The 16,378-nt window shown below is 37.2% G+C and overlaps 1 protein-coding gene across 15 annotated transcripts in view; it reads left to right on the plus strand.

Moving 5' to 3' along the window:
• Window positions 1-16,378, plus strand: part of WNK1 (WNK lysine deficient protein kinase 1) — a 144,781-nt gene that overhangs the window by 108,983 nt on the left and 19,420 nt on the right. For 3 of the 15 annotated variants that reach the window (XM_045196995.3, XM_045197056.3, XM_045197371.3), the window contains 11 exons: window positions 4,175-4,321; window positions 5,515-5,973; window positions 6,713-6,991; window positions 7,680-7,777; window positions 7,876-8,038; window positions 10,279-10,395; window positions 10,720-10,893; window positions 11,093-11,150; window positions 11,291-11,413; window positions 11,913-13,351; window positions 14,502-14,585. In XM_045196995.3, coding sequence (XP_045052930.1) covers window positions 4,175-4,321; window positions 5,515-5,973; window positions 6,713-6,991; window positions 7,680-7,777; window positions 7,876-8,038; window positions 10,279-10,395; window positions 10,720-10,893; window positions 11,093-11,150; window positions 11,291-11,413; window positions 11,913-13,351; window positions 14,502-14,585 — 3,141 coding nt within the window. The remainder of the gene's footprint in view (window positions 1-4,174; window positions 4,322-5,514; window positions 5,974-6,712; window positions 6,992-7,679; window positions 7,778-7,875; window positions 8,039-10,278; window positions 10,396-10,719; window positions 10,894-11,092; window positions 11,151-11,290; window positions 11,414-11,912; window positions 13,352-14,501; window positions 14,586-16,378) is intronic. The other 12 variants (XM_024566994.3, XM_045197408.3, XM_024567251.3 and 9 more) reach the window with 10 other exon arrangements.

Here is a 16,378-nt window from a genome sequence, read left to right on the forward strand (position 1 = left end):
TTTTATTTACTTTTATTTATTTATTTTTTAAAAGATTTCATTTATTCATTTTTAGAGAGAGGGGAAGAGAAGGAGAGAAACATCAGTGTGTGGTTGCCTCTCACGCACCCCGTCCTGGGGACCTGGCCCGAAACCCAGGCATGTACCCTGACTGTGAATCGAACCAGTGACCCTTTGGTTCCCAGTCCACACTCAATCCACTGAGCTATACCAGCCAGGGCTCTGACCTATTTTAAATAGAACATAATATTTAAATAGAGTCATGAAATTGAGCCAAGTATATGTGGTCTAGAGTATTTAATTTTTCCGGGGTCATAGAGCCTATAAGTGGATAGATCTAAAAATTACTAGGCAGAATTCAAGATTTCTAGAATAGTGTTCTTTCTTCTATATTAAAGTTCTGTAGGGACTGCAGGTACCCACGAAGCTACATTTATTTATTTTAGCTATGGGGCTTCCATAAATAAAAAAGAAAGATTGTAAACCTCATGTACTATATGGATAGAGCCTATTTTTAGATGTAATTTTTGTTTTACAATGGTCAGGTCCCAACCCCTTATGAAACTATGTCTCTGATTTTATTAGAGTGAGTCAAGAAATGTACTTTGGCTAAAATTACTTTGTTTCATGGGTTTTTGAAATATGATGAATTTAAGGGATTACTTTTTTCATGTTTTTTATTGTCCCTTCTACTGGTGTGCTGTATCTCAATGAGGTACCAAAAAGAGTTTCTTCTTCCTGCTAGAAAACTTTGTTTCCACAGAAAGCTCATGAGCTACACTACTTAATCATTTCTTCTATAGGTCACATGTGGAGTCTTTAGGTGTTTCTTATTTTCTGTTCAATTGAAGTTCATGAATATTTTTTTTAACCTATTACCCCTATCCAACAGATAGTACACAGTCAGGATAGGCTGGTTTGAACTGGTTTCATGAGCAAAGCTGGTGCCAAGATACTGTGCTAAACAGTACCTTGTTGGCTGATGTATTGATTATCAGCCAGTGTGATTGTACACCAAAAATAGTCAACATATATACTGCTGGCCTACCCAAAGGGAGCCACTTCTCCCTAAATGCTCTAAGGTACAATTGGCATGCATGGCTCTCAATTATTTTAAACAAAGAGTGAAGGGTTATGCGTATAAAACTATTCCTCTTTGACTGTTCTCTCTCTCTCTCTCTCTCACACACACACACACACACACACACACACACACGCATCCCCACTCAGCTAATTAAGCAGTTTTTTTCCTAATTGAGTTCATGCTCTGAAGAGCCAAAGGCTCGGCCCTGAGGCCCAAGATGGACCATATATGTCAACTCCTATAAAACAAGTAAGGATAATAGCCAACATCATATACAATGTACAAAACACTAACCTGTATTTTTATTTAATCCTTATTGAACCCTGTAAGTGTAGGCACTATCATTACATGGGAAAGCTGACATGAAATCCTTAGAAGCTGAGTGATTTACCCAAGCTTATACAGCTTATAAGAGGTAGACACAGAATTTAATCCAAGTAGTCCGACTGTACAACTCACCATTTAACTGCTACCCAATTATGTCATGAAAGGAAAGATATTACCTCACTTCCTAGCAGGGAGGGGGATATCAGGAATGCTTTGTGAAAAAGATACCATTTGAACTAGACTCTGATTATGAGTTAAGTTTCAGATATAAAAATAGAGGTTATTCTCAGCTAAAAGAAAAAGAAAAGGAATGAGCCAGTTGTGTCCAAATCTTGATGTAAGCATTGTTCCTCATTCATGGGGCTTGGGGTTGGGTGGAGAGACAGAGAGAGAGAGAGAATCATATGCCCAAATATAAGTTGGGGTTTCTTCTCAAATTTATCCTTTTCTCTTAGTAAAGAAGGGAATCGCCATACATTAAAGCTTTTATCATGCTTTCATATCACAGGTCTCTCAGTGTCCTTTATTATGAACAATAACCAAAAATTATTAGTGAATAAAACTGGTGAGAACAAATATAAGGAAGGACCTTAAAAATAATATATGTGGTTGGAAATGTTTACAGACAACATCTGACAGAATTGATTTTAAAATAAAAGTCAGGAAATTAAACATAGATTTGGTTCTTAGGAGAATGGCTATTACAAGTGAAACCTTCACTATTCAAGGTTTTTATGTCATTGTAAACAACTTATTTACTTTAAGGAGTTAACACAAAGATAACATGCATATAAATCTATATGACAATGACAAAAAAAAAAAAATCAACTCTCCCTGCAAATTTTACTTCAAGACACAGAAGGAAAGTGTTATATTAGGCTCCAGAACACTGTGGTATATTGCTCCACTAAACATAAAGACACTGATATATTATATGTGAAGTTTTAATGATGGAAGGGGAAGTGGTATTTCTAAATTACTATATTTATGTAATATACAATCTTAATTATGTATGTAAATTAATGCCTTAGATAATATAATCTTAATTATGTATGTAAATTAATGCCTTAGATAATTTTAGGTATTTTCATGTAAATTCCTTAAAGCTTAAGTATAGGCAAGTTGACCAAAAAGTTTCCCAGTTTTTCATTGTTCTTTTCAGTGGGAAACTGGGGAAATTTTCTTACATTCAGAGTTTTGTTGTAGTTGTTACACATATGCTATATCTTAGTTGCTGAAAATGAATTTTAAATAACTTGGCAGCTATTTGTTCCTTATTTTTTTTAAGTTAAAATAAGAATACAATTGTCCTGGCTGGTGTGGCTAAGTGGATTGAGTGCCGGCCTGCAAAATGAAAGATCTCTGGTTTGATTCCCTATCAGGGCACATGCCTGGGTTGGGGGCCAGGTCCCCCAGTTGGGGGCGTGAGATAGCCAACCGATTGAGGTATCTCTCGCACATCAGTGTTTCTCTCCCTCTTTTTCTCCCTCCCTTCCCATCTCTCTAAAACTAAATACATAAAATATTTTTTAAGACTACATTATCAGAAATAATTAAGAATAAAATGAACATGACCACTGGTGGTTTAATTTTGGTAAAAAAATAACCAGAATATTCATCATTAGGACATTGATGCCATTGATAAGTGAAATGAAAACATGTTAGAGAACAGTATTTATATAATGGGCATGTTTTTGCTTTAACAAAGAAAACAAAATACCTAAAATGTACTTATGTGTAAATGACCATTTATACATGCAAAATAATTTCATAAACGTGTTGCACCAAACTACTAATAGTGGTTGCCACTGAAAAATGAGGTTGGGGTATTATTACTTTAACTTTATAGTCTGATATAGTGGTTAAAATATTTATTTTATTTTTAAAACATAAATATATAAAACATAAAAACAAATATTTTATGTTTATACATAAACAGGTATTTATGTATTAAAATTTTTAAGTTAGTTATAGGTATTAGAAAGTCTTGAGAGCCCCCTATGAAGGTCAGATTTTTGTTATGCAAAAGGGAGCCATTAATTTATTATAAATTTTAGGATTTGGGTACAATTATGTATCAGCATTAAGTTCAGGTGTGTTACACCAGAGTGTCCAGCACATGGTTTGATTCCCAAATGTCATTCTCTTTGTCCTGCTTTGATTTGAACGACAGTGTCCTTATTTTCAAAGAAGGGCATGTCATTTTGGCATTAAAATGAACAATCTCCAAGGTATTACAGCTAGTAAATGATAAAGCTAAAATTCCAAATACAATGCCTTTCTCACTTATTTTAGAGCTATAATCAGAGCTATTTTTCATGCAAATTAATTATATAGTTTGTAAAATAGATTAATGGAAAAAGATTGAAGCAGGGCATTGGATTAATATTAATAGAGAACCAAAGTGAGAGTTGATACCAAGAAATAGGAAAATTGGGTGGGCAGAGGGAGGACCTATTTGGATATGATATCTAAAGAACTTTTTAAATGACCTGCTCTTGGGGCAAGAGGGAATGTTGGGTGAAGGACCAGTGGTGACTCACGTTTTGAAACATTGGTTCTTGGTGGTACCATCACAAATAAAAAACACCAGAGGAAAAGAGAAATATAAAGGGGAATTGATGAATTTGAGTTTGTGTATGTGTTGATTACTAAAATTATTATTATTTACAAACACTGAAAGACTTAGGCAAACGTACTTTGTCAAAAACATGCTATTAATGACTTGAAATAAAACTGACCAATTATATAATTTGTTCTCAGCAGCAGGGAATACAGCAGACAGCCCCTCAGCAGACAGTGCAGTATTCACTTCCACAGACATCAGTCTCTAGTGAGGCTACTACTGTACAGCCAGTGAGTCAACCTCAAGCTCCACAGGTCTTGCCTCAAGTATCAGCTGGAAAACAGGTAAATACTTAATTTCTACAAGTAGGTTAAAAGGGAACTCCACACAATCTGTCCTTTCTTATGGATAGGCTTTGTACCTTCTCTAATGGTGAAATACCGAAGTTGGTTATTTTTCTTTGCAAAAATGAAGTGAAAAATTGCTCCTTTTTTGTATATGCATTGCTTAATGTAAATGGATACATACTGACAGCAGTGACAATCTAAAAAAGTCTAACTTTTAGGTTTATTAGTCTAAAATCAATTTGACAAGAATTAGAACTAATGAATTAATAAATGTGCTTTGGTAACTGAACCTATGACATTATCAAGAATTGCATCAGCTATATCCAGTATCCAGGTCTATAGCTATGCTATATTTTCATGGAGATTTATGCATTGTTTTGTCCCTCATTGCCTCTGCTGACAGTAAGTCATAAAAACTCCTTATATGGAATGGTGTTTTTTCTAAGATGTCTTCCAATCACTTGAAAATTGCCCTATTAGATAAAGGTATGCTTTTCTGAGTGCCCTGTTTTCATCTTTAACACTGGGGCTTGTTGTGCTTCTATTTTCTCACAGTGTGTTGTTTCTGCCATACTGTTATTGCTCTGAGATACTATCAGTTGTAAAACACACCATTATGTTATGTATCACTGAGTACTGGCACACCATTAATTATAAGATGTATCTCAGGTTCACAAATGTTAAAATGACAAGGTGGTGGTGAGGGATGATTGCATCCTAGAATCAGTGAAATACGGTAATTATACTTACTTTTATAGGTCTGTGTTACAGGCAATATGGATAAAATCTAATTCCATTGGGAAGAAAGAAAGAAATGTATTTGAATTTTGGTAACTATTATAATAGTAGTCATAGATTTAGTGACAGCAAACATGAAAATGAATTATGGTCTGGGAAATATATTTCAACAAAACCTATTTAAAAAACCTCGCCTGTGAAGGGGCCCACTTTTTGTTGTTGAACAATGAAGCATTAGCAAACTTTCCTACAAAGATTTGGAACAGTCTGTCAGCCTATTTGTATCCTGCTGTCTTTTCCCTATTTTTATGTGGCATGTTAACTTACACTAATGTATTCAGGGTTTCATTTTTTAAATTTTCATTCTTTTTGGCTAATCTTGCTTTGGTTGCCTTGCCTTTTTTTTTTTTTTTTTTTAAATCTGTCTGTTTTGTTGTTCTTTACCTTCTCAGCTTCCAGTTTCCCAGCCAGTACCAACTATCCAAGGCGAACCTCAGATCCCAGTTGCAACACAACCCTCAGTTGTTCCAGTCCATTCTGGTGCTCATTTCCTTCCTATGGGACAGCCACTCCCTACTTCCTTACTCCCTCAGTACCCTGTCTCTCAAATTCCTATATCTGCTCCTCATGTGTCTGTGGCTCAGACAGGCTTCTCAACCCTTCCCATCACAATTGCAGCTGGCATTAATCAGCCTCTGCTCACCTTGGCTTCATCGGCTACAGCAGCTGCGATCCCAGGGGGATCAACTGTGGCTTCTAGTCAGCTTCCAACCCTTCTGCAGCCTGTGACTCAGCTGCCAAGTCAGGTTCACCCACAGCTCCTGCAGCCAGCAGTTCAGTCCATGGGAATACCAGCTAACCTTGGACAAGCTGCTGAGGTTCCACTTCCCTCTGGAGATGTTCTGTACCAGGTATTGTGTTGGCTACCAAAAAGAGGGCACCAGAGGGTTTGGTTCTAATAGTAAACCATCAAGGACTTGAAAATCTAGTAATTGAATATCAGAATAACTAGCAATAACGATAGTTGCTGATCTCACCTAGAGAAGTGAAAATAGTGAAATTCTGAGAAAGGATAGCGTAATGATGTCTAATGATTCATTTCCATTTTTCTCATGACACCTCTTGGGAGATAAATATTTCTCTTAAAACTCAGAGTAAGCTACTTGAATCCTAAATATGGCTACTAAAAAGTATATCAGGCTGCTTTTCTAATAAAAAGAATAAATGGAGTAGCCAACATGGTATCAATAAAAAACTTCAGGGTTTCGATTTAGAAGACTAGCAAGTCATGATATGACTGGAATGACTAACACCTTGAACAGTTTTTGCATCTGCCCGCTTAAGATTGGCTAGAAAGCAGATATTTTTCTAAAAGGACTTAGGTCTATTCCTATTTAAATAATCTCTAGGAGGAAAAACCTAGCAATTTAAAGTAAACTTGTAGAGTTCTGTTCCCTAAATTGCAATCAGTCTACCATTTCATTTCAAGAATCAAATTTAAGTCTTCTTTAAATTATTAGAAAAAGATTGGGCTACTACTATTCTTCTTTGCTGTGTGCATTCTTTATTTTCTTTTTTTGGCATGTCTTGCTGTTTTGCTAATTTGATGACCTGACCTGCACTAACTCACCTTCCTCATTTCTATCACAGGGCTTCCCATCTCGACTGCCACCACAATACCCAGGAGATTCAAATATTCCTCCCTCTTCCAGCGTGGCTTCTGTTTGCATCCCTTCTACAGTCTTATCCCCTCCCATGCCCACAGAAGCATTAGCTACACCAAGTTACTTTCCTACAGTGGTGCAGCCTTATATGGAATCAAATCTTTTAGTTCCTGTGGGCAGTATAGGAGGACAGGTTCAAGTGTCCCAACCAGCAGTGAGTTTAGCACAAGCCCCCACTACATCCTCCCAGCAAGCAGCTCTGGAGGTAAATGGAATTTCTGCATGTTCATATCCAAAACATAAATATAATGGGATAAAAATTACAAAGGAGAAACAGAGATTCCCTGGTTTAGAACTTTGAAGACAATTTCAAACTAACTTCTGAATGACTTTTTCTTACAGCAGAATGAAATGCCAATGTGGGGGCCTTGTTGCCACTGGCTGTTCTGTTGGGAAGTGAGTGTGCCTTGGAGAAGATTAACCCTATTAGCACTTCACTTCTCTAGCTAGTACTTTAGCCATTATTCTTCTCCTTTCACAAATTCTTGCCATTGGCGGTCGTAAGGATATCTTATCCTGCTGTGCTCCCAGTAATCATTTTTGCCCTACTAGGAGAAAGATCTGAACCATCTTTGCACTTTGCTCTGCCTGCCCTATTGCACACTTCTGGTAAGATGCTGGCTGCATGGCAAATTGTAGTTTCTCACTACATAGCAACTATGTTGGCTGATATCACACCATGCAGTCTATATCAGAGACTAGCTTTAGAAACTTCCTTTGGAATTTTAAGACCATGGTCTCTAGATGCTGAGTATTAAGAATTACTGGTAAATTTAGTGCTTCTAGGACTTGGAGGGATGGGGAATAAGAAAAAAACGAGTAGTTTTTTGGAATAGTGAATAATAAATAAATTCTATTACTACCAAGATTTGAATTATTCTTTTTATTCACAGAGTACTCAGGGAGTCTCTCAGATTGCTCCTCCAGAGCCAGTTCCAGTAGCACAGCCACAACCTACCCAGCCTGCCACTGTGGTCTCTTCTATAGACAGGTATGTAAAAGTAAAATTCTCTATCCTTGTAGGATGGCATGAAACTTCAAAATATCAAACCTTAAATCTCACACTGTAAACTGAACTTTCTTTTGAAGTGCACATTCAGATGTTGCTTCGGGTATGAGTGATGGCAATGAGAATGTCCCATCATCCAGTGGAAGGCATGAAGGGAGAACTACAAAACGGCATTATCGAAAATCTGTAAGAAGTCGCTCTCGTCATGAAAAGACTTCACGCCCAAAATTGAGAATTTTAAATGTAAGTATTGATAATTTGTGGGATTCATATAGTTAATATTATTTAAATATTTCTTTTTTAGAAATGTTTTATTGATTATGCTATTACAGTTCCAATTTTTCTCCCTGTGCTCCCCTCCGCCTGGTACCCCTCTTCCCTCCAACAATGCCCCTGCCCCTTAGTTCATGTTCATGGGTTGGGCATGTAAGTTCTTTGGCTTCTCCATTTCTTATACTATTTTAACACCACCCTGTCTATTTTGTACCTACTAATTATGCTTCTTAATCCCTGCACCTTTTTGTTCCTTCTCCCCCCCTTCCCCTTCCCAGCTGATAACCCTCCAAATGATCTCAATATCTATGTTCTGTTCCTGGTATGGTTGTTTGCTTAGTTTTTAAAAAATTAATTTAAATTTTTTTTTTGACTATGCTATTACGGTTGTCCCATTTTTCTTCTCAACTTTATATCCCTCCCCCCTGTACCCCCCTCCCTCCAGCATTCCCCTCGCCTTAGTTCGTATCCATGGGTCATACATACAAGTTCTTTGGCTTCTACATTTCCTACACTATTCTTAATCTCCCCCTGTCTATTTTTTACCTACCAATTATGCCTCTTACTCGCTGTACCTTTTCCCTCTTTCTCTCCCCACCCCCTCCATGTGATCTCCATTTCTGTAATTCTGTTCCTGTTCTAGTTGTTCGCTTTGTTTGTTTGCTTTTGTTTTTTAGGTTCAGTTGTTGATAGTTGTGAGTTGTCATTTTACTGTTCAAGGTTTTGGTCTTCTTTTTCTTAAATTTTTAAGTCCTTTAACATTTCATGTAGTACTGACTTGGTGATGATGAACTCCTTTAGCTTTACCTAGTCTGGGAAGTATTCATCTGTCATATTCTAAAGGATAGCTTTGCTGGGTAGAGTAATCTAGGTTCTAGGTCCTTACTTTTCATGACTTTGAATATTTCTGGCCAGTCCCTTCTTGCCTACAAGGTTTGTTTTGAGAAATCAGCTGATACTCTTATGGGAGCTTCTTTTTAGGTAACTCTTTGCTTTTCTCTTGCTACTTTTAAGATTCTCTCTTTAACCTTTGGCATTTTAATTATGATGTATCTTGGTGTGCTCCTCTTTGGGTCCATCTTGTTTGGCACTCTCTGTGCTTCCTGGGTTTTTATGTCTATTTCCTTTGCCAAATTAGGAAAGTTTACTTTCACTTTTTTTTTATTTTTCAAATAAGTTTTCAATTTCTCATCCTTCCTCTCCTCCTTCTGGCACCCCTATGATTCGGATGTTGGTACATTTGGAGATGTCTGAGAGGCTTCTTATACTATCCTAATTTTTTTTGAATTCTTGTTTCTTCTTGCTGTCCTAGTTGAATGCTTATTTGTTCCTTCTGTTCCAAATCATTGTTTTGAATTTTTGAATGTTGGCTTCCTCCCCTTCACTCTTGGTTCCCTGTAGATTTTTCTTTATTTCACTTAGTGTAACCTTCCTTCCTTTTTTTTTTTTTTTTTTTAAACCGTACTCAATGAATTCTTTGAGCATCCTGATCACCAGTATTTTGAACTCTGCATCTGACAGATTGCTTATCTCTGTTTTGTTTAGTTCTTCTGGGGTTTTATTCTGTTCTCTCATTTGGGCCATATTTCTTTGTCCCGTCAATTGGCAGCTTCCCTGTGTTTGTTTCTATGTATTAGGTAGAGCTGCTTTTACTCCCTGTCTTTGTAGCATGGCCCGTCATGGATGATGTGGCTTCTTTAAATCCTTAGTTGTCAGGCTACCGTGCACTTCAATTTTTTGATAGTTCTGGGTGTTATTTGTTTCAAGGTTTAGTTGTAATTCTCTCTGTGGTTGCTTGAGGAGGCGAAGCATGGCTACCTAGGCCTCCTTCTTGACTGGAAGTCTTATTGATATATTTCTAATGCTTAGGTGTATTGATGAGACTTTAGGCTATTCTAATCACTCAAATGATACTGTTCAATTCCATATTTCTATGAACCTTTTAGAGAAAGAACCATTTTAGTTTGTAAAACAAAAACTTTACATTTCTTCCAGACTCTTCAGTGGAAGATGAGTATGTATCTCAAAGGCTGATTATTTTCTTAAGGTTTTCTTGCTACCAGTTTAAGAAGCAGAGTACCAGTGACAGGAATAGTGGTAACATCAGGCTTAAGTTCAAGTGATAATCTGCTTTAACTTTCTCAAATTCAGTAATTGAGGTGAATATGTCTTCTGAGATAACGAAGTACCACTTCTTTTTTCTGTTTTAGGTTTCAAATAAAGGAGACCGGGTAGTAGAATGTCAATTAGAGACTCACAATCGGAAAATGGTTACATTTAAATTTGATTTAGATGGCGACAACCCTGAGGAAATAGCAACAATTATGGTATGTCTGCGTTTGGAGTTCCAATTTTGCCTTAGTACTTGATTTAAATATCCAGTGCCCTAGGTAAATACGCAGTATTTTGGAATCTATTTTGACAGTTACACATTTGATTCAGTGTGAATATAGCTAGTACACTAAACCTGTGATTTAGGATGTTTTGTCTAGGACACGTCTCACTAGGTATTAAAGAACTAACTTTCATATCAAGTAAATAAAAATATAGGTGGTATTCAAATAGGGCAGAAGTCATAAAATTGGTCATTGAATGACTTAAAGCTTGAGAAACATTTTATTAATCAGACTGACATCACATTTCTTTTACAGGTGAACAATGACTTTATCCTAGCAATAGAGAGAGAATCTTTTGTGGATCAAGTACGGGAAATTATTGAAAAAGCTGATGAAATGCTCAGTGAGGATGTCACTGTGGAACCCGAGGGTGACCAGGGATTGGAGAGTCTACAGGGAAAGGATGACTATGGCTTTTCAGGTTCTCAAGTAGGTTCACCATTCCCTTAGTGAAGGTTTGTTTATTTAAAATATTACTGTAGTGCTAAATTTGCCATGCAAAATGTCCAGTGATATTGTTACTCCTCTGAGATAATCAAACATACATATTCTCTTTGCCTGTGGCACTTTGCTTTGCCTAATTAAGTTTGCATTTGAAAATGAATTGAATTACTTTTATTTGTTGTAGAAATTGGAAGGAGAATTCAAACAACCACTTCCCGCATCTTCCATGCCACAGCAAATAGGTGAATTTCTTTTCTTTCCATGTTTTCTCTTAGCTTTGACCAAAGAAGTGTGCTAATAATGAAATCTTGAAGATTGATGTCAATGGCAGTATACATATAAATAAATAGTGCAATTAAGTGGTTTATTTCTCTTAAACCAGGCATTTCTACCAGTTCTTTAACTCAAGTTGTTCATTCTGCTGGAAGACGGTTTATAGTAAGTCCTGTGCCAGAAAGTCGATTACGAGAGTCAAAAATTTTCACCAGTGAACTATCAGATACGGGTAAGGAATTGCTTCTACCGCATACTTTATAAATTCTGCAGCATGTCTGCTGTATGGGAAGCTTGGGCATCTAGCAGTAGTTCAAATGAAGACATAGACAATAAAGAAGAGTAGAAAAATTGGGATTCTAACCAACAGAGAAACATATGGAGAAAGAAGGAAGTAGGTGATGAAGAGAGAAGATTAAAGAAAAAGAGCCAAAAAGGAGAACCATAGCTAGATACAGCCCCTGTGATAGACACTGTGTGGATTTAGTAGTATGTGTTTGTTTCTCCATTTAGTACTATTGTATGTGCTGTGAGGTTACTTCATGTACACGCTATCTTATATTTTGATCAAACTACTTTGCTGTTTTAGAGCTTGTCATTTCCTTGGGAGAGGTTTTAAACCTTGTTGGTATGTCACATTGGTAGTAATCCAAATATAGATTGTTAGGACAATCTTTTGAATTCACCCTTTTAAAATGGACTGATTCTGAATTTTTTATTTTCCTTTGCAGTTGCCACCTCTACGTCTCATGCTGCTGGAATGAATTTGTCTCACTCTGCTTCATCCCTTAGTCTACAGCAGGCCTTTTCTGAACTTAAAAATGCCCAGATGACAGAAGGACCCAATACAGCACCTCCTAACTTTAGTCATACAGGACCAACATTTCCAGTAGTGCCTCCGTCCATGGGTAGCATAGCTGGAGTCCCAACCACAGCAGGAACCACACCTTCAGCATCAGTTCCTGTAACTAGCTGTCCTCTTAATGACATTTCCAAATCAGTAGTTCAATCTGAGATTAAAGTGCCCACTGAAAAAGGGATTGCCATCTGCACAGGTGTAACTTCAGGTGGTCTCCCTATACCACCTGTGTCTGAATCACCAGTACTTTCCAGCGTGGTTTCAAGCATCACAATACCTACTGTTGCCTCAACATCAGCAACATCCCAGTCAGTTCAGGCTCCCCTATCTGGAATCACTGTTTCTAGTATAGGCACTTTCCCCTCTATACCAGTTTCAACAACTTCAGCCTCTGCAGTGTACAGTGCTGCTGCCCCGGAGGCTAAACCTTCACCTGTATTATCTCAGCAGTCAGCAGGCAGTACTACAGGGGCAGCCACATTAACCTCAATTTCTGCCACCACTCCATTCCCAAGCATAGCTTCACAGCCATCTCTTCAGCTTAGCAGCAGCACCTCTGCTCCTACTCTAGCTGAAACAGTGGTGGTTAGTGCACACTCACTTGATAAAACATCTCATAGCAGTACAACTGGATTGGCTTTATCCCTCTCTGCATCATCTTCCTCTTCTTCCCCTGGAGCACTAGTATCTAGTTCGATTTCTCTACCTGGTGGGGTGCATCCTTTGGTCACCCCCTCAGCTATAGCTTCTACTCCTGGCCTTTCCCAAGCAGCAGGACCTACTTCTACACCTTTATTACCCCCCATACCTAGTGTCCCACCCTTGATACAGCCCGTTGCCAATGTGCCTGCTGTACAGCAGACACTAATTCATAGTCAGCCTCAGCCAGCTTTGCTTCCCAACCAGCCTCATACACACTGTCCTGAAATAGATGCTGATACACAACAACCTAAAGCTGGCATTGATGACATAAAGACTCTGGAAGAAAAGCTGCGGTCTCTCTTTAGTGAACACAGCTCATCTGGAACTCAACATGCCTCTGTCTCATTGGAGACATCACTAGTAGTAGAGACCAATATCACACCAGGCATCCCAACCACTGCTGTTGCACCCAGCAAACTCATGACTTCAACTACAAGTACTTGCTTACCACCAACTAGTTTGCCATTGGGAACAACTGGTGTGCCCATTATACCAGTGGTCACACCTGGGCAAGTTTCTGCCCCAGTCAGCACTACAGCAGGAGTGAAACCTGGAACCGTTCCATCAAAGCCACCTTTAACTAAGGCTCCAGTAAGATTTTGTTCTGAAGTAATTTGATAAATATAATTACTTTTTCATTCTAATTGCAGTTTTTCAACTCAGCCTTGTAAATTACAAATGAATTTATAAAAATGCCTGGCTGATAGTAGGCACTTGCTATTTATTAAATAAATTGATTGGGGTTGATTATAAGATATATGTACATTGAACATGAGACATTTTTCCTTTTGAAATATGGCAGGATTTTTGGGTTAGTTATACTGCATGATTTTCTAAGAATTTATAATAATCAGGCCAAGCATTACAAATACAATAAAATTACCAGCATTTATTCCTAAATGGTCCAAACCGAAGGAATCTGTATCCCAGAAGAGAGTTTAATGCTTCTGCTGGCAATTATATATGGTAACAGCAGTTCATAATCTTTGTTTCAATGAGAATGAAGCAAATTTTCTGCTTTATTTAGATTCCACAGATGTACAATATGGGGTCTATAAAAAATTGGAAGTTGTTGATAAATTTGATACATAGGATGAGAAAAGAATCTAATCCTAGGAATAAAATAACTAGAATGAGTTCTCTAATTCTGTCATAGTGGATTTCTCTCATTCTGCCATCTTTCAATCTCTGATCTTCTCCAGTAACAAGGCTTTACTATTTTTCTGCTGTGGTTATGCATTGCCATTGATGGGAGATTCTTTTCACAGTAGGGTAATGTAGAGGCTTCCCTCAGGCAAAAAAAAAAAAAAAAAAAAAATTGCTTGATAACATTGGATTTCCGACGCTTTTTGTTATCACACCTGCACCTTGGTTATTTCTGAACTGTTTTGTTTTCTCAGAAAAGTCTTGTTTATTTTTGGAAAAGCCTAATTGAACTAAGTCATTGGTTCACAAATATCTGGACTCTGCCTCTCATGTCTACACAGCCTTTGTTCTCTCCATTTTCACAGGAAAATAACCTCTTACTAAATTTTATTATTCATTTTATTGGTATGTCTTAGTAACCCCTATAGTAGCATCATGGTTATAAGGTCCTTTATTTAATACATATACCAGAGTGTAACCCAGGTGACAAATATGCCTTAACTAGATACATTTATTCTTAGGCTTCTGCATTTGAATTCGTTGATTTGTTCTCCAGTATGCAGTCTTTACTCTTAGTGTCTCATGGACTTGAATTTCCCTTCATTGTCTGTAGGTGCTGCCATTGGGTACTGAACTTCCAGCTGGTATTCCATCCAGTGAGCAGCAGTCACCTTTTCCAGGACCATCACTCACTCAGGTGCCCCAAGACTTGGCTGATTTCTTCTTGTAACCCTATTCTTTTTCTTTCACAAAGTTTATTTAAATTCTCCACAGTGGGATCTTGGCTTCTGACTTCTATTTGGTTTTGACTTTGTAACAGCTTCTCTTTTAACAGTAAAGCTAACTGACCCAAGCCCTATTTAAAGTGAGAAACTTTGCATTATTTTTGTTTATAATGTTGCTTCAAGTAATCTAGAAAACATTTAATATTTTTTTGTATCTTACAAAGGAAGAAAATAGCCAAGTTGACATTTTGCCAGACAAATATAACTTCTCTTAATCACACTTTCATAGAATAGTGAAATTGCATCTTAAGTATGAGTTAATTCATTCTAGATCATCATGGAAGTAAAGAATTACATGTAAACAAAAGTAACTTTGAAAGTTCCTTAGGAAAGGGTACCATACTAATTGATAATACCCTTTTTCTATGAGTTCAGTGCAACCAGTTTTTTCTTGAATTTGACATTTCTTGTAATGACCCCCTAATTAAGTAACTGGCTTAGATATAGGTATGTAAAAGGGTGATGTTTCATGAAAGATATGGGGTGGGGGGGACAAAAAAACGGAACTTAGTTATTAAAAATTGTGTATTCTTACATGTTTCAACTTCAGTCACCTTCAAAGTACTCTCCATTTGAAGCAACACATCTATTGAGACATTTTTCTACGGCTCAAAACAGTTTTTGAACTTGTTGATTTTGATGCCTTTTAGTGCTTCTGCCATTTTTTGTTTCACCTCTTTCACATCGGCAAAAAATTTCCCTTTGACGACTTTTCATCCAGGGAATCAAAAAATTGTCACTTGGGGTGAGATCAGGTGAATAGGGAGAGAGTAGGGCACAGGGGTCATGCCTTCTTTGGTCAAAAACTGTCTCAGTGCAGTGTGCGCAGGTGGACTCGTAAATCACCTATCGTTAAATGGGCAAATGCATTGAAAGGGTCTTCAAAAAAATTCACTGAGGCCAAACACAGCCTCTCACAACAACGCCAGCTGGTGCACTGATACAAATGGGTTCCCAGAACACCCTCCTAATGGGGAAAACCTGTACTACAAGGGGCCTGCCCTCTAGAAGCTAATTTCATTTTCTTGGAAATTCTCCCTCGTATATTTGTCTTTAAATACAAAAGTCACACAGCTCAGTAACATGAGATTCATCATAGAGGAGCTGAGACCAGTGACATGAATGTGAGATTCCTATCTCACACTCATTTCTGCCCATTGGATATAATGGTGGTCAGAAATGCCTGCAGTTTTTAAATACATTTTCCCTTCCCCACCCTTCCCTGCCACCCCACATATACAGTTGAATTCCCATAGGAAGTATTCATTATGCATCCATTGTAACCATAAAAAGTTTCTGCATGGGTCAAGCTAGTAAACATTAAAACTAAATTAGAAAATTTTAAAACTAAAGAAAAAAAATTTAGTTTTAGAATCATATATAAAAATATAGTAAATTGCTAATTTGAGAAGTCTGAATTTATCTCTACTACTTTAATCCCAAATATACAGTAAAACCTAATGTAATGAACTCTCCATAATGAATAACTCCAGAAGAGAACCCACTGTCAGCCACTAAGGTTTGAAAAAAAATGCATTGTGGAACTCTGTAAATGAGGAGTTTTAAATCTATTTTCTCAAAAACATATATTCAAATTTCTTTTTCTTTTTAAGATTTTATTTATTTATTTTTTTAGATAAAGGGGACGGGAGGGAAAAAGAGAGAGAGAGAAACATCAGTGTGTAGTTAGTTGCCTCTCACACAT

Source organism: Desmodus rotundus, chromosome 3 (assembly GCF_022682495.2).
Source record: "Desmodus rotundus isolate HL8 chromosome 3, HLdesRot8A.1, whole genome shotgun sequence".
Classification (NCBI taxonomy): Eukaryota; Metazoa; Chordata; class Mammalia; order Chiroptera; family Phyllostomidae; genus Desmodus; species Desmodus rotundus.